The sequence below is a fragment of the Garra rufa genome, chromosome 14 (assembly GCF_049309525.1).
Source record: "Garra rufa chromosome 14, GarRuf1.0, whole genome shotgun sequence".
In the NCBI taxonomy this organism is placed as follows: Eukaryota; Metazoa; Chordata; class Actinopteri; order Cypriniformes; family Cyprinidae; genus Garra; species Garra rufa.
This window is the reverse complement of record NC_133374.1, coordinates 6019887-6045097: the sequence shown is the minus strand read 5'-3', so window position 1 is coordinate 6045097 and position 25211 is coordinate 6019887. Positions and strand designations below refer to the sequence as shown.

Below are 25211 nucleotides of genomic sequence, written 5' to 3'. Positions count from 1 at the left end.
AAAGTGAGATTTAAACAAAAAATTGCAAGAAAATAAGCAAGTTCTGCTTCAATTCTGAGTTTATTTCATAATTTTGAGTTTTTTCCACAATTCTGAAAATAATAAGTTAAAATCGCAAGATATGAATTCATAATTGTGATTATAAAAGATATAGACAATTCTGAGTAGACAAGTAAGAATTGTCAGATATAAACTACTGAGAATTGCTATTAACTCAATTTTGAAAAAAAGTCATATAGTTAAATAAAAAGTTGCAATAAGTTTAATTTTTTTAAATTTTGTAAACTTGCAAAAAAATTTGTTTATATTTTGCATTTCTGCTTTTTTACAATTCTGAGTTTAGAGAATAAAAGTCAGAACTCAATGTAAAATATAAATTTAAATTGGAAATAGTGAGATAAAAAGTTGCAATAACCTTTAACTTTATTTCGTAGCACAAAAGAAAACAAAGTGAGATTTAAACTAAAAATTGCAAGAAAATAAGCAAGTTCTGCTTCAATTCTGAAGTCAATTCTGAGTTTATATTTCACAATTCTGAGTTTTTTCCACAATTCTGAAAAAATAAGTTAAAATCGCAAGATATGAATTCATAATTGTGATTATGAAAGATATAGACAATTCTGATAAGACAAGTCAGAATTGTCAGATATAAACTATTGAGAATTGCTATTAACTCAATTTTGAAAAAAAGTCATAATAGTTAAATAAAAAGTTGCAATAAGTTTAATTTTTTTAAATTTTGTAAACTTGCAAAAAAAATTGTTTATATTTTGCATTTCTGCTTTTTTACAATTCTGAGTTTAGAGAATAAAAGTCAGAACTCAAAAATGTAAAATATAAATTTAAATTGGAAATAGTGAGATAAAAAGTTGCAATAACCTTTAACTTTATTTCGTAGCACAAAAGAAGAAACAAAGTGAGATTTAAACTAAAAATTGCAAGACAATAAGCAAGTTCTGCTTCAATCCTGAAGTCAATTTTGAGTTTATATTTCACAATTCTGAGTTTTTTCCACAATTCTGAAAAAATAAGTTAAAATCGCAAGATATGAATTCATAATTGTGATTATAAAAGATATAGACAATTCTGAGTAGACAAGTCAGAATTGTCAGATATAAACTACTGAGAATTGCTATTAACTCAATTTTGAAAAAAGTCATAATAGTTAAATAAAAAGTTGCAATTAGTTTAATTTTTTAAAATTTTGTAAACTTGCAAAAAAATTTAGTTTATATTTTGCATTTCTGCCTTTTTTTTCAATCCTGAGTTTAGAGAATAAAAGTCAGAACTCAAAAATGTAAAATATAAATTTAAATTTAAAATAGTGAGATAAAAAGTTGCAATAACCTTTAACTTTATTTCGTAGCACAAAAGAACAAAACAAAGTGAGATTTAAACTAAAAATTGCAAGAAAATAAGCCAAAACTGTAAATTTATATCTCACAATTCTGAGTTTTTTTTCCAGCAATTCTGAGAAAAGAAGTTAGAATTGCAAGGTATCAATTCAGAATTGGGATATAAACTCAAAATTGCAGGATATAAACAATTCAGAGAAGACAAGTCAGAATTGGAAGATATAAACTATTGAGAACTGCGACATATTAACTTAAATTTGAAAGAAAATAAGTTAGAATAGTTAAAAAGTTGTAATTAATTTTTTAAACCTAAACTTGCAAGAAAATAAGTCAGAATATTTAGATAAAAAGTTCCTTTTTTAATTTCCTTTTTTTTATTTCATGATGGGAAAAAAACATAATTGCGAGATGTAAACACAAAATTGCAAGAAAATAAGTCATAATTGTAAGTATTTCTCGTAATTCTGTTTTTTTTTTGTGTGTGAGAAAAGAATTTAGAAATGCTAGATATACATTCAGAATTAGGATTTTTTTCTCGTAATTTTTTTTTTTTTTTTTTTTTTTTTTACAATTCTGAGTTTAGAGAACAAGGTCAGAATTGTGAGTTATAAACTCATAGTTGTGAGAAAGCCAGAATTGTAAGATATAAACTCAAAAAATTTTAAATATAAATTTAGATTTGAAATAGTGAGATAAAAAGTTGCAATTACCTTTTTAACTTTATTTCATAGCACAAAAGAAAAAAAAAGTGAGATTTAAACTAAAAATTGCAAGAAAATAACCCAGAACTGTAAGTTTATATATCAGAATTCTGAGTTAATATTTCACAATTCTGAGTTTTTTCCCCACAATTCTGAAAAAATAAGGTAAAATTGCAATATATAAATTCAGAATTGTGATATAAACCCAGAATTGCAAGATATAAACAATTCTGAGAAGTCAGAATTATGAGATAAACACTCAAGTACCTTTTTTTTATTTCTTGGCAGGAAAATAATTGTTTATATCTCGCAATTCTGACTTTTTTCCCAGAATTTTCAAAAAAGTTATAAATTCAGAATTGTAATAGAAACTCAGAACTACAAGATATAAACAATTCTGAGAATAACTGTGAAATATAAACTCATAGTTGTGAGATATAAACTTAGAATAGTTAGATAAAATTATGTAATTTCATGACGGGGTTAAAAAACTATTGCGAGATGTAATTGCAAAAATGAGTCAGAATTGTGAGTTTATATCTTGAAATTCTAGATTTTTTTCAGCAATTATGAAAAAAAAGGTAAAATTGTTGCAAGATATAAATTCACAATTGTGAGATTTAGGCTTGAAATTGTGAGATATAAACTCAGAATTCTGAGACGAAACTGCATTATAAACTCAGACGTGCAAAATATAAACTCAGATTTGCGAGAAAAAAGTCTGAATTGTTCTTAATTTGCAAGTCGCAATTACCATTTTTATTATTTTTTTTTATTTTCCAGCAAGAACACACAATTGCCCCTCAAAACACACACCCAAACGCAACATGAAGTCAATCAAAAAGTTTTTCAACATTATAAAATTTATTTTATTCAGAAACCTCTGCTGCAAAATATACACAAGTGATTTACATCAAGAAAAAAAGACATTCAGTCATACGTTCATAAACGTATTACATACCAAAACTGGTTTTGAAATCAAGACTTTGAAATCAAGTTATAAAAACACTGTCAAAATGGATTTCTAAAGCAAGAAAATTCCTTCTTTGCATTGCAATAGTACCATTAAACATCGCAAATGGCCATTACGCCTGTGCATTGCGCCTGATTGGCTGCTGCAGCTGTCAATCACTCTGCCAGCCACTTCTGGAGGAGGATGAAGATGCGGTCCCGTGCTAAACTAAGCTGGGGAAGGTCTTCCGCTCGGGCCGGATACATGTTAGCGCAGTGAGCCGTACCTGACAGAGAGCAGAGCTGATGAGATTCAATGCAAAATGGATAAACAAAAATAAAGAAGACGGGACCGACCTTTGATGAAGACGGCCAGAAGGTCGCTTGTGATGTCTTGGGTCACTCCGAGGGCGTGCCAGGGGTCAATAGAACCGTTGGGGAAGACAATGCGAGTGCTTTTGATGTCATATCCTCCGTATTCCTCGTTGGTTTGCTGAATAGCATAGTCCAACGAGGTGCTGAGATTATATATGTCAGCGCACTGCTGCAGGAAATAGCTGAAGGAAGAGAAGAAAGCTTAGTATGATTGTTTTAATGTGAGGAAAGAAAAAATCCTAAACCCTTAATGCATTTACAAAATGCAAACAAACCACAAGATGACAGATAGACACTAAAATGACTGTAAGACACACTCACGGTAAGGGAAATCCACTAAAGGGCTGGTTTGGCGAATCGGTGCTCTGATAAAAACCAAATTCAGTGCAGGTCTGATATACCCACTGCCGCCCTAAACATACAAATTCAGCTTCACTTTCAGCTTTATAATGGAATAATGACTTATTTGATGAATCTGAAGATGTTGGGTAAATCGTGCAAAAGTCTCATGCCTGAGTGATAGTTCATTAAAAAAAATAATACTAAAAATAAAGTATTTGCAAAGCAAATAAATCAAATATTTCAGCCCCACAAAAATAAATGCATAAAACCATATTTCTAAATAAATCAAAATAAAATATAAATACAAAACAATTAAATAGAATGAGGTATTGCACCCCCCCCCCAAAAAAAATCTATAAAAAAATAAAAAAAATCATTAAATAAAATTTAATTTCTAAATTTAGAATTTTAGATTTGTTTAAATTTTGTTTAAATTATTGAAACAATAAACAATAAAAATCTAAAAATTATAATAAATAAATGAATTATAAATAAATAAAATGTAAATATAAAACAAAAACTATAAGTAATTGCATCCTAAAATAATAAAAGAAAACAAAAATCTATTAAAAAAGAAAAAAAATCTAATTTCTAAATAAATGTAAATATAAAACAAATACTAAAATCACAAAATAAAACAATTAAAAAAAACACAGAGCAGAGAAACTAAATAAATGTAAAACATTAAAAATTAATAATAATAAAAAGTACATTTAAAAATAAAATCATATTTCTAAATAAATTAAAATGTAAAACAAAAACTACCTTTATTGCATACCAAATAAATAAAGTATTTGCAAAGCAAATAAATCAAATATTTTAGCCCCACAAAAATAAATACATAAAACTGCATTTCTAAATAAATAAAAATAAAATATAAATACAAAACAATTAAATAGAATGAGGTATTGCACCCCCCCAAAAAAAAATCAATAAAAAAAATAAAAAAATAATTAAAGTTAAATTTCTAAATTTAGAATTTTAGATTTGTTTAAATTATTGAAACAATAAACAATAAAAATCTAAAAACTATAATAAATAAATAAAACAAAAATGCATTAAATTAAATCTAAATTATAAATAAATAAAATTAAAATATAAAACAAAAACTATAATTAATTGCATCCTAAAATAATAAAAGAAAACAAAAATCAATTTAAAAAAGAAAAAATCTAATTTCTAAACAAATTAAAATGTAAATATAAAACAAATACTAAAATAACAAAATAAAACAATTAAAATCAATTAAAAACACATAACAAAGAAACTAAATAAATGTAAAATATTAAAAATGAATAATAATAAAAGTACATTTAAAAATAAAACCATATTTATAAATAAATTAAAATGTAAAACAAAAACTACATTTATTGCATCCCAAACAAATAAACTAAGTAAAACAAAAATAAATAAATAAAATCTAATTTCTAAATAGATTAAAATATGAAAGCAAAAACTAAAATACAAAACATAATTAAAAATCAATAAATAAAAGCACATTTCTAAATAAATCTAAACATATTCAACAAAATAAATACAAAGCAAATAAATAAAATAAGATATAAAATCCCCCCAAAAATAAAAATAAACAAATAAAGTAAAATAAAATATCTAAATAAATAAAATTCCAGTATAAACTGAAAACTAATATACAAAACAAATAAATCAAAACCACATTTATAAATAAATCAAAATGAAATCAAATATAATTAAAAACTTAATAAATACAAAACAATTAAATTAAATAAAACACTACAGCCCCCAAAATTTAAACTAAAACAAATAATACATTTAAATGTCTTAATAAATTAAATTGAAATATTAAAAAAAAGATATTGCATCCCAAAAAATACATTAAATCATAAATTTAATAAAACAAAACAATTAACTAAGTAAATATGAATCAATAAATAAAATAACATATTTAACTAAATTAAAAATGACAAAAAAATATAACTAAATAAACTAACTAAATACAAAACAAATAAAACTAAAATAAATTCATTAGACTTAATTTCTTTCATGCTGTATAGACAATATTTCGGACATCAACAACAACAAAAAAAGATTCTTTAATAAACAGATTACAAACCAAACTGAATTGAATTTTATAAATAATAAATATATAATAATAAATTGATTAATTAGGCTTCATGCTAAATGTAATTTCTTGGACATTTCTTGTTAAAATCACATATAAAAATACTGTTTCTCATTTAGGAATGTAAATTACAGAAAGGCAGAGAGGAAAGGCATATAAAAACATAGCAAAGGACAAGTGAGCCCAGACCTTACTTCCTGCAATATAAAGCAGCAAGCTGGGAAAAGGTAAGGAACATCATACACACACACACACACACACACACACACACACACACACACACACACACACACACACACACACACACACACACACACATCAGTGTGACTTAAATACAACACACAAAAACCAACATGCATAAACACACACACACACACACACACACACACATCAGTGTGACTTAAATACAACACACAAAAACCAACATGCATAAACACACACACACACACACACACTCATAAACACTCATCAGTGTGACTTAAATACAACACACAAAAAACAACATGCATAAACACACACACACACACACACACACACACACACACACACACACACACACACACACACACACACATAAACACTCATCAGTGTGACTTAAATACAACACACAAAAAACAACATGCACACACACACACACACACACACACACACACACACACACACACACACGTACCTCCTCCAGCCTCAGGGCCACTCCAGCTGGTGTTGCTCATGTCCTGGATGTAGCTCTTGTACTGGATGTTTAAGCACGGCTGAGAGAACGTACTCTGCATCAGTCGAACCACAGCGGCGTATCGATCGTACGGCTCGCCTAACGAAGAGTCCAGCATCACGCTGCACGACACCTTTATGGTGATGTTGGTTCCCACAACGCCCTGAAAAACACATATATTCACTTTCACAATTGTTTCAATAGATAAGACCCTTATTCCTTGGCTGGAACAGTTTAGAGCCCTTTGAAGCTGCAATTTGGACCTTCAACTCATTGGCCACCATTAAAGTCCACTATATGGAGAAAAATCCTGAAATGTTTTCTGCGAAAACCTTAATTTCTTTTCAACCGAAAAAAGAAAGACATGAACATCTTGAAAGACATGGGGGTGAGTAAATGATCAGAAAATGTTTATTCTGGAAGTGAGCTAATCCTTTAACGGGGTCATCAGATGCCCATTTTCCACAAGCTGATATGATTCATTAGGGTCTTAATGAGAAGTCTATAAAATACTTAGGTTAAAATTTCTCAGTGGTAGTGTAAAAAACACTCTTCAGCCCTTTTTAGAGCAAGCTCTTCTGTTGCATGTTCCTTTAAATGCTAATGAGCTCTGCTCGCCCCGCCCCTCTCTGCCATGGGATGACGAGCCGTATTGTTTACTTTAGCCGCATTTAGTTGACGACTGCTATGTTCATTATTACATCCAACAACAGAACACCTTCTTGTCTTCCGCTTTGGAGTCGGACTGTTTCAGCTCGGTGAGGGCGGGTCTAAGGTAGGGCGTTCATGTCAATCAACTATTGTGGGAGCGGCCTCTGTTGTTGTGTCTTCACACCGACAAGAAGCTGAGAATGAGCTGATTTTAAAAAGGGGATATTACTTTTAAAAATAAAAAAATACCACTGCGTGAATTTCATCATTGTAGGGTGGTCGTGTTCACAAACCGCTAACACACATTAATGTTCAAACAACATGTAAAAGTGAGTTTTGCATCCGATGACCCCTTTAAATATTTTTTTTATCTCACAGGATGTCCATTAAGAAAAGATTTTGTCTGACGTCTGAGCTTCATCTAAAAAGCCCTACACATTCAGTAAAGGCATTTCAGGACAAACGTCTCGGAGCCTCTTGTAATCAGGATGTGAGCGGTAATCTATCAGAACCAGGACCAAAATTCCGAGAACATTCTAAGATTGGACTCTGATTACAGAGACACACCTTTTAATCTAAATTCCACTTAAACACTCAATCATGGCTTGGATCACGCCAGGGAATCTGTGTGTGTGTGTGTGTGTGTGTGTGTGTGTGTGTGTGTGTGTGTGTGAGAGAGAGCTCATTGGCTTGTGCTCACAAACCACATCTGCTTTAAAGCAATAAGTCACCTAAATATAAAATTTCACTGAAAATGTACTCATCCTCAGGCCATCCAAGATGTAGATTAGTTTGTTTCTTCATCAGATTTGGGGAAATGTAGCATCACATCACTTGCTCACTAATGGATCCTCTGGAGTGAATGGGTGCCGTCAGAATGAGAGTCCAAACAGCTGATAAAAACATCACAATAATCCAGAAATATTTCAAACCACTCCAGTCCATCAATTATCATCTTGAGAAGCAAAAATATGCTTGTTTGTAAGAAACAAACCCATAATTTAGACATTTTTAACTTCAAACTGTTGTTTCTGGTTAAAATACAAGAAGCTTGTAAATTCATAATAATGATTCCTACAGGTCTGTCCTGAATCAGGTAAGAAATCTGCACAGCAAAACAGTCTAAAACAGCTCTAAACAAATGTGTTGTTTAATTTTGATGTGAGAGACAACAGGAGATGGATTTTTTTTTTACTGGAGGAAGCGTTATTATATGGATTACAACTATTTTGGCCAGAAGTGAGTGTTTAAAGTAAAAAAAAAGTCTTAATGATGGATTTGTTTCTTACAAACACACCTTTTCACTTCTCAAGAAGTTAATTGATGGACTGGACTGTGTGGATTACTTGTGGATTATTGTGATGTTTTTATCAGCTGTTTGGACTCTCATTCTGACGGCACCCATTCACTGTAAAGGATCCATTGGTGAGCAAGTGATGAAATGACACATTTCTCCAAATTTGATGAAGAAACAAACTCATCTACATCTTGGATGACCTGAGAGTACATTTTCATTTCATTTTGTGAATATAAGTATATTTTGTTTTGTTTTAGAAAAGCCAAAAAAGACTAATTAAAAAGTTTTTGAAGTGTATGTTAGCATTAAGTTACTACACACTAGTAGTTGAGGTCAAAAGTTTACATCCCCCTTTCAGAATCTGCAAAATGCTCATTATTTTTTCCAAAATAAGAGGGATCATACAAAATGCATGCTATTGTTTATTTAGTACTGACCTGAATAAGATATTTCACATAAAAGATGTTTACATATAGTCCACAAGAGAAAATAATAGTTCAATTTATAAAAATGATCCTTCAGGTCACACAAACTCTTTGCTTTTCCAGCATTTTTGTGTATTTGAACCCTTTCTAACAATGACCGTATGATTTTGAGATCCATCTTTTCACACTGAGGACAACTGAGGGACTCATATGCAACTATTACAGAAGGTTCAAACACTCACTGATGCTCTAGAAGGAAACACAGTGCATTAAGAGGTGGGGGTGAAAACTTTTTGAATTTGAAGATCAGGGTACATTAACTTATTTTGTCTTCTGGGAAACAAGTAACTATCTTCTGTAGCCTCTGAGTCTAATAGTAGCATATGAGTCCATCAGTTGTCCTCAGCGTGAAAAGATGGATCTCAATATCATACAGTCATTGTTAGAAAGGGTTCAAATACACAATGCTGAAAAACCAAAAGAATTTGTGGGACCTGAAGGATTTTTCTGAAGAACATCGGGCAGTTTAATTGTTCAGGACAAACAAGGGACTCATGAACAACTATCACTAAACAAAAAAACACAGCGGTGGATTATTCAGGTAACAACACAGTATTAAGAATCAAGTGTATGTTAAATTTTAAACAGGGTCACTTTTATAAATTCAACTATCATTTTCTCTTGTGGACTATATGTAAACATCTCTAATGTCAAATATCTTATTCAGGTCAGTACTAAATAAACAACAACATGCATTTTGTATGATCCCTCTTATTTTGGTAAAATAATTAACATTTTGCAGATTCTAAAAAAGCGGGATGTAAACTTTTGACCTCATCTGGAGCAGAAGTTTGCAAACCCGGAGGCAGTATTTTTATAAAAACCTAAATGTAGCTAATTTCATGCTTTACGAGTGAAAACCAAGAATTAAAATACACGGGCAATCCAAAAATGTCCCACTATAAATGTCTGCTGTCTCCAGAAGTGTTTTCCCGTCTTTCATCCTCTCATTCACTCAGTTCCTCTCTCTCTGTAATTTAATCCTGCAGCTCTAAAAGCTCCTGCTGTTCTGAAGCGCAGCGGTTTATTGGTAATCTGACTCAAGAGGTCCTAACAATATACAGCCTCTTATCTCTCTCATACACACCCACTCAACAAATTACTGAACTGGATTTTGACTTGAGCTTTGCTGACTCTTTGACTTCTAACACAGGCAACCAAATCATTCTGATCATGTCATTTTCGTGCTTGTAGTCAAAATGTACATCTCTAACAAGCACAACATGACCGCACACACCTCAAATGCCCGGTTGTCCTCGTTGTATTGCACTACATCCATAAAATTCCCAGCCAAGGACTCCAATAGATATGCTGAATCCATCTCGGACTGGATCTGGGGTTTAGAGCACAACCTGAGAGACAGAGAAAGGATTTCACAGCTTATTAAAACACAAATGCGTCATTTGGACACCAAATAATTTGCGGAGGAACACACACTCTTGTCCACTTGAAACACTCAACCACGAGGCTCCGCCCACACTCAAACACATCATCAAATCTGGCATCCCGCACCACTGAGCAGAACAGGGAACAGTTTGTATATTTGGGAAAGCATAAGGTCACTGTGTGGGTGAATCACGGGAAAACGCGTTCAGCTCACATTTCAACCCTAAAATAAAGAAAACTAAGCTTATTTTAAGAATATGAAGCGGTTTTGCTTCGTGGCATTGGCATTTTAGGACAAGTAACAACGTTTTTTCATAAAATTCCCTTTATCAATATGCATCCAGACTCACTATTTCAGCTGAAATAATTTTATTTAAATTATGTTCAGTTCAACCAATTCTACCATGATATCTCAAAACATAATTACGAATTTATTTATACTTATACTTTGATTATAAAAAAAACTTTCATTCTGCTTAAAGAGAATTTGTACTATAATATGTATGATATACACATACATATATATTTAGAGAGAGAGAAATAAATAAAATAGGTCAAGCACAATCAAAGGTAAAATAAGGAGCTAAGCATGGCATGGAGCAGCAGACCAACTGCAACAATTGAGTAATTAAAGCTATTTTAGGATGATTTTCTAGTAATATAAATTAATGGGATATCAATTTTTATTATTTATTATTATTCAATCCCCTGCTGATTTTGTATGTTTGCCCACTGACAAAGAAATAATTAGTCTAGAAATATAATGGTAAGTTTATTAACAGTGAGAGACAGAATAACAACAAAAAAATCCAGAAAAACGCATTTCTAAGAAGTTATAAATTGATTTGCATTTTAATGAGTGAAATACGTATTTGATCCCCTATCAATCAACAAGATTTCTGGCTTCCAGGTGTCTTTTATACAGGTTGTAAGCTGACATTAGGAGCACTCTCTTAAAGGGATATAACAGACACCTGTCCACCGAAGCATTCAATCAATCAGATTCCAAACTCTCCACCATGGCCAAGACTAAAGAGCTGTCCAAGGATGTCAAGGACAAGATTTTAGATCTACACAAGGCTGGAATGGGCTACAAGACCATCAGCTTGGTGAGAAGGTGACAACAGTTTGTGTGATTATTCGCAAATGGAAGAAACACAAAATAACTGTCAATCTCCCTCGGTCTGGGGCTCCATGCAAGATCTCATATTGTGGAGTTTCAATGATCATGAAAACTTGAGGAATCAGCCCAGAACTACACGCGAGGGTCTTGTCAATGATCTCAAGGCAGCTGGGACTATAATCACCAAGAAAACAATTGGTAACACACTACGCCGTGAAGGACTGAAAACCTGCAGTGCCCTCAAGGCCCCCCTGCTCAAGAAAGCACATGCACAGGTCCATCTGAAGTTTGCCAATGAGCATCTGAATGATTCAGAGGAGAACTGGGTGAAAGAAGCTCTTTGGCATCAGTGCAACTTGCCATGTTTGGAGGAGGAGGAATGCTGCCAATGACCCCTTGAACACCATCCCTACTGTCAAACATGGAGGTGGAAACATTATACTTTAGCTGTGTTTTTCTGCTAAGGGGACAGGACAACTACACCGCATCAAAAGGACGATGGACAAGGCCATGTACTGTCAAAGCCAGGACATTGAAGCCAACCAGGGCATTGAGAATGGGTTGTGGATGGGTATTCCAGCATGACAATGAGCCAAAACACATGGCCAAGGCAACAAAGGAGTGGCTCAAGAAGCAGCACATTAACGTCCTGGAGTGGCCTAGCCAGTCTCCAGACCTTAATCCCATAGAAAATCTGTGGAGGGAGCTGGAGGTTCAAGTTGGCAAACGTCAGCCTCAAAACCTTAATGACTTGGAGAAGAGCTGCAAATAGGAGTGGGACAAAATCCCTCCTGAGATGTGTGCAAACCTGGTGGCCAACTGCAAGAAAAGTCTGACCTATGTGTGTCTCTTCCAACAAGGGTTTTGCTAAATCATGTTTTGCAAAGGGGTCAAATACTTATTTTACTCATTAAAATGCAAATCAATTTAAAACATTTTTGAAATTTGTTTTTCTGAATTTTCTATTGTTATTCTGTCTCTCACTGTTCAAATAAACTTAAACTTATAGACTAATCATTTCTTTGTCAGTGGGCAAATGTACAAAATCAGCAGTGGATCAAATAATTTTTTCCTCACTGTAGGTGGCGCTGTTATCAAATCGATGTGGTGTGTTCTGTGTGAGGTGACAACAGCACATAGAAAGTTTGGTGTTAATATGTCAAAGCTTTGCAAAGATTCAGCCTCAGATGTAGTCTGGCATCATGCCTAAACTTTGATGCATTGCTATACAAAAATGGTTTGGTCTATCAACACGGAATCCATAATTTTATGTCAGCACAGTCTAAAGATGATCTGACTTGATTTTAGTGAAAATCGGATCAACGGTCTAGTAAGAGTTAAAAAAAAATAGGTTTTCAGCATATATCAAAATGGCGGACAAAAGTTATTAGCATTTTGGGAAACTTCATTATTAATAGTTAATGAATGGGTTATCACTCTTGACCAATAGGTGGTGCAGTCACCAAATTGATGTGGCGTGGTCAGTGTGAGGTGACAATGGCACACAAAATTTGGTGGCAATATGTCAAATTTTTGCAGAGATACAGCCTCAGATGCTGTTTGGCATGATTCCAGGAAATTCATTGATGTGTTAAACAATAACTGTGTCATATATCGACACGAAATCCACAACTTTTTGTCAGTATGGTCTAAAGATGATCCGAGCCAAATTTGGTGAAAATTGGACCTGACGGTCTAGGAGACGTTTGATAAATAGATTTTCAACATGAATAAAAATGTCGGACAGGAAGTTCAGCTGACTATGGCAAAATTGGTATCTACGTTATTTGAAGGACCAAAATATAGCATTTTATAACAAAACTGAGAACGGCTGACATGGGAAAAGTGGGTATGGTTCAAAGAGACCAGGTTTGTGATTTTTGGCCAAACTATTTAGAAGTTATAAGCGAAAATAGCCATTTTTCATATCTCCTGACCACTGTGCTGAAACTGTGCAGGTAGCCTCCAGTCATGTTTGTTACAACACACACCAAGTCTGGTGTCAATACGGCAAACCGTTGCGAAGATATAGCCTCACATACATTTTTGCATGCTCTTCATCAAATTTGTACACTCATTATTCAAGAACAGTTTGACTAATCAACTTTTTGCCATCATGGTCTGAAGATGATCTGAGCCAAAGAAAATTTGGTGAAAATCAGACAAAGTGTCTAGGAGGAGTTAGAAAAAGTAGGTTTTACGAACTATTAAAAATAGCAAAAAATCTAAACCTACATTTTTAAAACTTTGAATCAGAACAAGCCAAAGATTCAGAGGAAAAAGAATTTTCCCTTCTAAACCTTACAGTTCAAAAGTTATTAGCATAAACATAAGTAAAAGTTTGGACAAGTGGTGGCGCTAGAGAGTTTGAGACTCCAAACTTGCTATGGTTAATGTTAAGACTGTCCTCTATCAGTGTACCAAATTTCATAGCTTTCCCGCAAGAAACGTAAGAATAATAAGAAATGTAATGAATACAAGAGGTGCCTTTGCACCTTGCATAGTTTCTATATTTCTAATATCAGAAAATACATACTAAAATATTGGTTAAACTTGCTCCCAAAACAGGCTTTGCACTATAAAAATTCAGATTTCTCATTTATTTGTATCATACTAGTGTACAGAATAGTATGCAGTTTACTCATACTCCATTCCAAACACAGTCAGAGGCATGAGAGCAGAAAGTCTGTGGGCCGGAAGGAAGAGAAAGATGAAGGATGTTTTAGATTGAGTGTTTTCTTTCTGTGTGTCGTGCTGAGACGACTGACCCTGGACCATATCTGAGCTACGGAGCACAGACGGCATTCCAGGATCTCAGAATCACACACACACACATCCCAAGTCGAACGGAACTAAGAAGGGACACTGAAACCAGGATAGTCACAGTCCAGCGGCTGCAACTGCAACAGAAAGGCCTTTTCAGTCCTTGCAAAACACATGTATTATACATTGTCTCATGTTCCTATGCCATTACAAACCTATACATCCCCACTCCAAGTAGTTTAAAATAATGCATCCCTGCAAATGTGATTTTAAGTCAACATGACTTAACAGGGTTCATACAGATACTGTGAAATGAAATGAATTTCAAGGGCTTTAAGCACTACATTTTTGATTTTCAAGAATTTCAGTCAGAGGTCTCACTTATCAAACAATGTCTTATCTTTCAAATTCTAAAAAAAGATAAAGAGATAAATAAAATAATACTAATAAACCAAAAAAGCAAAAATAAAGTGAAGCACATGCAAAGTTTTAACTATTGAAAATGATAAGCAATGTCCGAAACTATACTACTCTACTTAAATATGAAGAGGTCAAACAACAGACTAATGAGTTCATCCAAATTTCACAAAAAGCTTATGGATGTTATTATAATATAAGCCAGACATTGAAGGGAGTTGCTGTTTTTGTCACTTGGTTTGCCAATGTACCCACATAGAGACATTTTGGTCAGATTTTTTAAATGTTCATCCAATCTCATTTTGTAAGTGACTTTTCTTTCTGTTTTAAAATGTTTTCTTTGGATTATATGACTACTTAAAAGAGAATATAGGAAAATGGAACTGAATTAATTTGTGTTTCCTGCTAGCTAAATTAAACTAAACTATCTGAAGCTCTGTTAATCCTAAAAAAAATTCTTGTGTCCTCTAAGTTGTAAAATGCATTACTTTTTTAAACCTGGCAACGCATCCCTTACTCAAAAAAAAACATGGTTACTATACTTAAACCATGGTAACCACAAATTAACCATGGTTTTTCTACACTAACCATAGTTTAACCATGGTAGTTGTGGTTAAAAACATGCTTACCACACTTTTACTAAAGCAAAACCAGTTTAATTTCTCAAGGGATTTGTATTTGTGTATTCTTTCTTTTTTCTTTTTGTTTTATTACTGTACTGCTTTAATGATTTAATGATTTCTACTGTTAAAAAAAATAAAAAAAAACATTTGCAAAATCACTCTGAAATCCTGATCTGAAAAAAATGATTTGAAATACTCGCTCAAAGCACAAATCATTTATACGCGAAACAATTCATGAACCCGCTCCAAAGTTCAAATGATTTACAATATGCGCTCCGAAATCCCGATCTAAATCACATGATTCACGATATGCAATTTGAAGTCCTGATCTGAATCAAATGCTTCGCTATACGCAATTTTTTGGAGCATTATCAGAGTTTCGAAAAGCTCAGTTTCATCCATCACTACATGTGCTTTTTAAAATCATTACAAGAGATGTCGAAATATGTCTTTTAATTTAATCTGGTTATAAATCGCTTTAAATGAATAATCAAAGTCACGAGTTTGAATCAATTGGAATGGTTCCTGCATAAATTACCCACTCAATTGATTTGTTTTATCTGTTCCTCTTCTTGTGTTTTCAGCCATATTTACACTACATTGTCAGTACTGCTACTGTCTCAGCTCGCTAGTTTAAGACATTAACTGAAATAAGCAAAACAAGTACAATGCTTTTTGAATTGCGTGAATATTGTGTTAAAAAGATGTGCTTATTGAAAAAAGGAAACACTTATTTTATAGATAACATTGGCTTTCAATAATTCAAGCACTTTTTAAACACCTCTTCAGGAATATTGTTATTTTCAAGGCAGTCAAATTCAAGTACCTCAAGTCCTCTAAACACCTCGTACGAACCCTGTAATTAAAAACCTCACTCTTTTTATTGCCCTTATAAATGGAAAATTATATTAAAATCTAACTTTGTGAATAATGTAATTTTCTCCACCTCATAGAGGAATCAAAATTTAAACAATAACAGCCAATTTCCAATCAAATCCGTATGGATGAAATCAAGCCCTGCAAACAGCTGAATATTATGTTTCACTTATAAATGTCACTTTAATTAAAGGAACACTCCACTTTTTTTGGAAATAGGCTCATTCTCCAACTCCCCCCCGAGTTAATAAGTTGATTTTTACCATTTTGAAATCCATTCAGCCATTCTCCTGTTCTGGCGAAATCACTTTTAGTATAACTTAAAACAGATCATTGAATCCTATTAGACCAATAGCATCGCGTTCAAAAATGACCAATGAGTTTCGATATTTGTCCTATTTAAAACTTGACTCTTCTGTAGTTCTTTTTTTGTAATTCAAGTTTTTATTGTTTTCATTCGGTACATGACAAAACAAAAATGTATCAGTACTGCTTGCAAGGCCAGATTATTACAGAGGCTGAAATTAACAGAAATAGATGTATTAATAAATAAAGAGAGCAAAATAAATAAACAGACAAATAAAACTTACAATGGTAATAATAGTAATGATAAGCCAAAATTATTGTGTCACATGAAAAGACAGCGTCACAAAAGACCAAAAATCTTCCCAAACCGGAATGTCCACAGGGACCCCTGCTTTTTTCTTATTATGTAGTTTGCAAAGCAAACGTTCGTACGAAGCTGTCTTAGTCATTATGTTGACCCATTCTTTTAACTCTGGGGTTCTGGGAGTTTTCCAGTGTTTCAAAATGACTCTAGCCGTCACAGAAACCCCCACCATAATCACTGCGAACTCTCCCTTTGTAGTATTTGGCATCTGCTCCCTGTCTCCTAATAGACACAACCTTGGTAATAACGGTATTGTTGTTCCAAGCCATTTGCTTAAAATATTTAAAGTTTGGTGCCATAAAGGCTGAATAATTCGACAATCCCAGATACAATGAATAAAAGTACCTCTATCCTTTTGACATTTCCAACAAACATCATTACTCTTCTGTAGTTCTATCGTATACTAAGACTGGCGGAAAATGTAAAGATGCGATTTTCTAGGCCGATAAGTTTAGGAACTACACTCCCATTCTGGTGTAATAGTCAAGGTAGTTTGCTGTCGTCACATGGCCGAAGCAGGCGCAGTAATATCACGCAGCACATGTGCAAATGCTAACCTAGCTGGGAACTAATTTCAGGCGCTGCGTGATATTACTGCGCCTGCTTCGGCCATGTGACGACAGCAAACTACCTTGACTATTACACCAGAATGGGAGTGTAGTTCCTAAACTTATCGGCCTAGAAAATCGCATCTTTACATTTTCTGCCAGTCTTAGTACACGATATAACTACAGAAGAGTCAAGTTTTAAATAGGACAAATAGCGAAACTCATTGGTTATTTTTTAACGCAATGCTATTGGTCTAATAGGATTCAATGATCTATGCTAAGCTATGCTAAAAGTGATATCGCCAGAACAGGAGAACGGCTGAATGGATTTCAAAACGGTAAAACTCAACTTATTAACTCGGGGGGAGTTGGAGAATGAGCCTATTTTTCCTATAAAAGTGGAGTGTTCCTTTTAGTGCAATAAATCTCAAATGAATTCAATTATGTTCACACACTATATTGTGTATATATAGTGTATTTATACACTATCTGGGTGGGTAAGACATTTTAATGTTTTTAAAAAGAAGTCTCTTGTGCTCACTGCATTTATTTGATTAAAATTAAGTAAAGACAGTAAAACTGTGAAATATTATTACCTTTAAAATAAGTGTTTTCTATGTGAATATTTTGTCAAATTAAATTTATTTCTGCGATCAAATCTAAATTTTCAGCATCATTACTAGTGTCACATGATCCTTCAGAAATCATTCTAACATGCTGATTTGCAGCTTAAGAAACATTATCATTATCATTAATGTTGAAAACAGTTGTGCTGCTTCATATTTTTGTGGAAACTGTGATACATTTCATTTTTTCAGGATAGTTTGAAAAATAGAAATAAAAACGAACAGCGTTTATTTGAAATAGAAATATTTTGTAACAACTTCCCTGTTACTTTTGATCAATTTAGTGCATCCTTACTGAATAAATGTATTCATTTCTTAAAAATAGTGTGTGCATAAGTTACCTGAAGTCCTTTGTGATGTTGTCATAAGTTTTCGGGTCACTCAGTCGCTCAACCAACATGTCCGATGCTTTCTTCACCAACAGAGGGCACTCTGGGTTTTCTGCCGCAAGCGATCGCCACACAACCTCTAAGTATTCTGCAACCACATAAGAAAATGACGCAACACCCATTACACAACTAAATTACACTTATGCATTTAGCAACTTACAAAAGAGAAACAAAAGCATTCATCAAAGAGCATGATTATGTTGAGAGCCGACTTTATATCTAGTTGATTTGCTCCTAAATGCTTTTAATTTACTCTCTTTAGCCATCCAAGATGTAGATGAGTTTGTTTCTACATCCGATTTGGAGAAATGTAGCATTGCATCGCTTGCTCACCAATGGATGTGAATGGGTGCCGTCAGAATTAGAGTCCAAACAGCTGATAAAAACATCACAATAATCCACAAGCAATCCACACCACTCCAGAAATTTTAAAACGTCTTAATGATGGATTTCTTTATCACAGATACGTAGCTTTTGACTTCTGAAGATGTTAACTGATGGACTGGAGTGGTGTGGATTATTGTGATGTTTTTATCAGCTGTTTGGAGTCTCGTTCTGACGGCACCCAGCATCATTTCAGGCAACAGACTGGACAAAAAGCAAATGCGAAACAATGCGATGAGATGAGAGGACACAATATGAGAAGCTATTGTTCTAGCGCTGCAATGATCTAAGAGCCGCTCACAATGAAAAGCTCTGTGAAAGCGGTCAGTGCGACATCACTATCCTGAGGAGCGATGCTTCAAGGCATCACTGCAGGACAAGACCACAATCACAGAGTTTGACGTCTGCACTGACAGACATGGAGTCATTCGCTGTCATCTAACCACACAGACGGAGAGACAGGATTCTTCTTACAGGCCAAACGCATGCTTCTCATGTCTCCACTGGAGAGACAGTTGCTCATCGCCATAATTAACCCTCCATTTATTTTTAATTTTAACAACTGGAGGCGTTGTTTTAAATATAAGACCCAACAAGACATAATAAACACCCTCGGCAGACCGCCGTCATGATGACTGCTGAATAATGTGTGTGTGTAGCTGCGGGTCAATGAAAGGTCTTGCTTAAAAGTTGTTCGGATGTCATGGTGACATTCAGCTGTTCGGAAACATGGAGGAAAGAGACAGGGGGTTGAGGAATGGAGGGAAAAGCCAAACAAGACAAGAAAAGCAGACTGGAAACAAAATGAATGAAGGAAACAGGAAAAAAACTACATTATAAATGTCTTTATCATCACTTATGATCAATTTAAAGCATCCTTGCTAAATAAAAGTATTCATTTCTATAATTTCTTTCCCAAAAAAACAAAAGAATACCAAAAATAAAAATATACTCCAAGCTTTTTAATGGTATAGTGTATAATGTTTTATTTCAGATAAATGCTGATCTTTGAATCTATTTCTTCATCAAAGAATCCTGAAAAAATGTTCTCAATTGTACAAGCAAATCAGCATATTAGAATGATTTCTGAAGGATCATGTGACACTGAAGACTGGAGTAATGAGGCTGAAAATTCAGCTTTGCATCACAGAAATAAATTACATTTTAAAATATATTCAAACAGAAAGCAGTTAATTTAAATAGTAAAAATATTTCACAATATTACTGATTTTGCTGTATTTTTGATTAAATAAATGCAGGCTTGGTGAGCAGAAAAGATTTCTTTTAAACAGTAATGTAATTTAATATTTCTACCATTTTATAAATCAAGGCAGCATGTCGCAGTGATTTTTCATGGTTAAAATCCTAAAACAGTAAAGTAAAGTCAAGATAACAAAAATTACAGTGTGTGTGATCCATTTTAATTGCAGCATTTGATGCATTTGAGTAAAAACAGAACATTTAACAAGAAACTAAATTGTTGTTAAAAGTTGTTTTCTCAATGTGACCCCGAACCACAAAACCAGTCATAAGGGTCATTTTCTTAAATAAATAAGCTTTCCATTGATTGATGTATGGTTTGTAAAGATAGGACAATATTTGGCATAGATACAACTATTTGAAAATCTTAAGCGTGCAAAAAATCGAAATATTGAGAAAGTCGCCTTTAATGTTATCCAAATGAACTTCTTAGCAATGCATATTACTAATCTAAAAATAAACTGACATATTTACAGTAGGACATCTACAAAATATCTTCATAAAACATGATCTTTACTTCAATAGAAAAATCAATAATTTTGACCCATACAATGTATTAGTAGGCTATTGCTACAAATATTGCTTTATCCTCATGAAGCATGAGCTGCATATGAGAGACGCACCTGGGAAGTTGACTGTGGCGTAAACAGGTGCGCTGGTCGCTACAGAGGCGTGCACCAGCTGTGGGTACTTCAGACGGAACCAGGCAGCAAGGGATCCTGGGTAGGAGCCTCCAAATGCAATCCACTTGCTATTTGTCAGGCCTCGAGACGCTGCAGTAACTGTACGGAAGTGAGCAAGATCGGCCAACGCCTGACGACTGCTGAGGAAATGTAGGTTCTCAGTGCTCAGGTCCCTGAAAACACAAAACGAAACAATCAATAATCAATAACTGATAGAACGATAGAACAATAGACAGATAGATAGATAGATACAGGTATGTGCCAAAAAATTTGAATATCGAGGGAAAGTCCATTTATTTCAATAATTTGTTTCAAAAAGTGAAACATGTATGTTATATTATTTTTCAGAACTAATTCCAGCATCAAGGTGGCGTGGCATGGAGGCGATCAACCTTTGACACAGTTGAGGTGTTATGGTAGCCCAAGTTGCTTTGATATTGGCCTTCAGCTCAGGGTCTCTGTTCCCTCATCTTCCTTTTGACAATGCCCCATAGATTTTCAATGGGGTTTAAGTCAGGCGAGTTTGCCGGCCAATCAAGTACAGTTATTCCATGGCTATTAAACCAGGTACTGGTAGTTTTGGCTTTGTGGACAAGTGCCAAATCCTGCTGGAAAATAAAATCATCATCTCCAAAAAACTTGATTATGCGTCAAGCCACTCCTGAACCCAAAACAACGTCAGAAGCGTCTGTGCTGGGCTAAGGAGAAAAAGTACTGGTCTGTTGCCCAGTGGTCCCAAGTCCTGTTTTCAGATGAAGGCAAATTTTGCATTTCATTTGGAAATCAAGGTCCCAGAGTCTGGAGGAAGACTGGAGAGGCACAAAAGTCAAGCTGCTTAAAGTCCTGTGTGAAGTTTCCACAGTCAGTGATGGTTTGGGGAGCATGTCATCTGCTGGTGTGGGTCCATTGACTGTGGACTTGATAAAAGACAACGCAGCTGTCTACCTTGAAAATTTTAGAGCACTTCATGCTTCCTGCTGCCGACAAGCTTTTTGGAGATGATGATTTTATTTTCCAGCAGGATTTGGCACCTGCCCACAAAGCCAAAACTACCAGTACCTGGTTTAATAGCCATGGAATAACTGTACTTGATTGGCCTGATGGCCTCCATGCCACGCTGCCTTGATGCTGGAATTAGTGCAAAAGGAGGCCCAACAAAGTTCTGAGGACATAATACAGTACATTAACACACTTTTCAGAAGGCCAACATGTGTTTAAGATACTTTTTTTATTGGTCACATGAAATATTCTAATTTTGTGAAATACTGGATTGGTTTTTTTTTTCTTTAATCCATAATCTTTAAAATTGAAACAAATAAAGTCTTGAAATATTTCACTTTGTGTGTAGTGAACTAATATAACATACAAGTTTCACTTTTTGATACAAATTATTGAAATAAATGGACTTTCCCTCGATATTCAAATTTTTGGCACATACCTGTAGATAGACAGATAGACTTTATGTGAAAGGACAGCTGTGAAGTGACTGGTTTGTAGCGCCATCTAGTGGTTATACATCTGAATTAACCAGTTAGAGGATAACTGTTGCCAAAATGCAACCTGGGCTGTTTTTATACTGTAAACGAGACAAACTTATATCTAAAAGCATAATTATGACAAACGAGCTGTTTTTGAGATAGACCGTGATTTAGTTTTGTGGTCAATGGCTGGTGAATGGGAGTACTAGGGGCATAAATTTGAGCGCATCAAAATCGATATTTTTACAACACTTAGAAGGCTCAACACACCATGAAACTTTGCTCGAAGTATCGCCTGGGTCTCTACACATGAACTCCAGCATTGAGAACATTGTTTGTGTACACAGAGTTTACTAAAAAGAAAGATTTTGAACAACTCACTTTCACTGTTTGAGTTTCCGCTCACGGCCGTCTTTCCAGTCAAGAAGTGTCGATCTCCGAATGCGAGGATGGATAGCTCCTAAAGCATATTTTCATATAAATGCACGGCTAATTCGTTGTTTTGTCGCAAGTGAAAAACAATATTAAACTTCTAGTCGTAAAAAGAGCCTCATATAAGCCTAATATTTCGTCCTATGGAGCAAGACGGCCACAAGCGGAAACTCAAACAGTGAAAGTGAGTTGTTCAAAAACTTTCTTTTTAGTAAACTCTGTGTACACAAACAATGTTCTCAATGCTGGAGTTCATGTGTAGAGACCCAGGCGATACTTCGAGCAAAGTTTCATGGTGTGTCGAGCCTTCTTAGTGTTGTAAAAATATCGATTTTGATGCGCTCAAAGTTATGCCCCTAGTACTCCCATTCACCGGCCATTGACCACAAAACGAAATCACGGTCAATCTCAAAAACGGCTCATTGTCGTAATTATGCTTTTAGATATAAGTTTGTCTCATTTACAGTAAAAAAAAAAAACAGCTCAGGTTGCATTTTGGCAACAGTTATCCTTTAAGTGCTCTTTCATTCTTTTACTTACTCTGTTGGGTGACTCTTCCCGTAGAATCTGTGTTCCAGTAACAAGCACAAGGCGCCCAGTTTCTGTGCATAAAGCAGCCAGGTTCCGTACTGCATCCAGGCAGGGTTTGCTGGACCTTCTCCTCCGATCATCAGGAAGACCGGACCACCGGGTCTATAGAAGGTGTCATTCACAAAATACCTCTGGAGGGGGAAAAGGTTGTTGAACCTTTAGTGTCACATGGACTGTAAAAAATATATGTATGCACAGACATATCAGTGTAGGTAATGACATTTTTGGACATTCTTTGGCTTTGCCATCTAATTCATTACGTTACATTTTAAAACACTCCCAGTCAAACGTTTTTGGACGAGATGTTTTTTTTAAAAGAAGGGTTTTCTGCTCACCAAGCCTGCATTTATTTGATCCAAAAGACAGCAAAAGCTGTAATATTGTGAAATATTTTTACTATATAAAATAACTGCTTTCTATTTGAATATATTTTAAAATGTAATTTATTTCTGTGATCAAAGCTGAATTTTCAGCATCATTACTAAAGTTTTCAGTGTCACATGATCAGAAATCATTCTTATATGCTGATTTGCTGTTTAAGAAACATATATTATTATTATTATTATTATTATCATCAATATTTAAAACAGTTGAGTACATTTTTTTCAGAATTCTCTGATGAACAGAAACATCCAAAGATTAGTACCACCAGGAGAAATTATAAAAATTAATACTTTTATTTAGCAAGGATGCTTTAAATCAATTAAAAGTGATGATAAAAAAATAAATTATGCTACAAAAGATTTTTGTTTCATGAAAAAAGCTGTTCTTCTGAACTTTCTATTCATCAACAAAACCTGACAAAAAAAATCTACTCGGCTGTTTTCAACATAATAATAATAATAATAATAATAATAATAATAATAATACATGTTTTTTGAGCAGCAAATCTGAAAGAATGATTTCTGAAGGATCATGTGACTGGAGTAATGATGCTAAAAATTCAGCTTTGAAATCACGGGAATAAATTACATTTTAAAATATATTCAAATAGAAAACAGTTATTTTAATAAGTAAAAATATTTCACAAATTTAATGTTTTTGCTGTACTTCAGATCAAAAAACTTTAAAAAATCTGTTTAAACTGTAATAATATATCACAATATTGCTGCTTTAATAATTTATTTTGATCAAATACAGAATTCATGCATAAGTGAGCATAATAGAATTCTTTCTAAAACAAAACATACAAATATATAATAATAATTATTATAATTATTATTATTCCAAACTTTTGAACAGTACTGTATATCAGTAATTATGTATATTATATATGTATATCAGGGTTTTTTTTTTAGCAATGAGACCCTATAATCATTTTTTTTTTTTTTTTTAGATTTTCTGGTTTTTATTATTATTATATTCTAGTTGAGTCTAGGTGTTTTTTTTTAGCTTTTATATTTATATTTATTTTTATATATTTTTTGTTTTAATTTTAATTTTAGTTAAGTTTGAGTTTTATTGTTTTTTTTAATGTTTTTGTCATTTTATAAATGTCTATATATCTATATAGTTTTCATTCAAATTAATTTCAGCTTTAGTACATCAGGATCAACTAAATGCAAATGAGAAATGTTGGCATGTAACTTAGCTGAAAGAAATGAGTTCAAGTTTATTTTATTTCAACAGGTTTTAGTTAGTTGGAGAGCGAGAGGGAGATGGAAAGAGTAATACCATAGTACACTTTGAAGTACTTTGGAGTATTATTTAAATGTCATCGTTTCCAGCAGTAGCTTTTGTGAGGAAATCCTGCAGTGAAGTACCTGTTTCCAGACTCGAGTATCGGCCCCGTTGAAGTGATCGAGTCTCTGGATGAACCACTGCTCCTCCACATCAGGCTCCAGCTGAGCTCCATATCTGTGGGATCTCCTGTAGCGAGCATCACATGGTGCGAATAAAACACACGCCAAAACTATTACTAGACCAGCAAAATATTTCTGAAACCCATTACAACCTAAAGCCATTTTGAAGTGGAACAGATTCTGTCATGTG

The 25211-nt window shown here is 33.7% G+C and overlaps 1 protein-coding gene across 1 annotated transcript; it reads right to left on the bottom strand.

The window, feature by feature from the left end:
• Window positions 1-2900: 2900 nt before the first annotated feature.
• prss59 (serine protease 59, putative) lies at window positions 2901-25211 on the bottom strand. The gene is made up of 9 exons (XM_073818274.1): window positions 24983-25211; window positions 23169-23350; window positions 20659-20891; window positions 18344-18479; window positions 10208-10322; window positions 6499-6700; window positions 3704-3794; window positions 3365-3564; window positions 2901-3294 (listed from the first exon to the last, which is right to left on the bottom strand). Exons 1-9 carry the CDS (start codon window positions 25181-25183, stop codon window positions 3185-3187), a joined length of 1470 nt encoding a protein of 489 aa, XP_073674375.1. The 5' UTR covers window positions 25184-25211; the 3' UTR covers window positions 2901-3184.

What these genes read in the sequence shown, in the direction of transcription:
- prss59 (XM_073818274.1), bottom strand. Translation starts at nt 25,183, where the DNA reads ATGGCTTTAGGTTGTAATGGGTTTCAGAAATATTTTGCTGGTCTAGTA. An exon ending in AACATCACAAAGGACTTCAG is followed by an intron (nt 10,323 to 18,343) that starts GTAACTTATGCA and finishes TCTGTCTCTCAG; the next exon opens with GTTGTGCTCTAAACCCCAGA. An exon ending in TTTAGTGGATTTCCCTTACC is followed by an intron (nt 3,565 to 3,703) that starts GTGAGTGTGTCT and finishes CTCTTCCTTCAG; the next exon opens with CTATTTCCTGCAGCAGTGCG.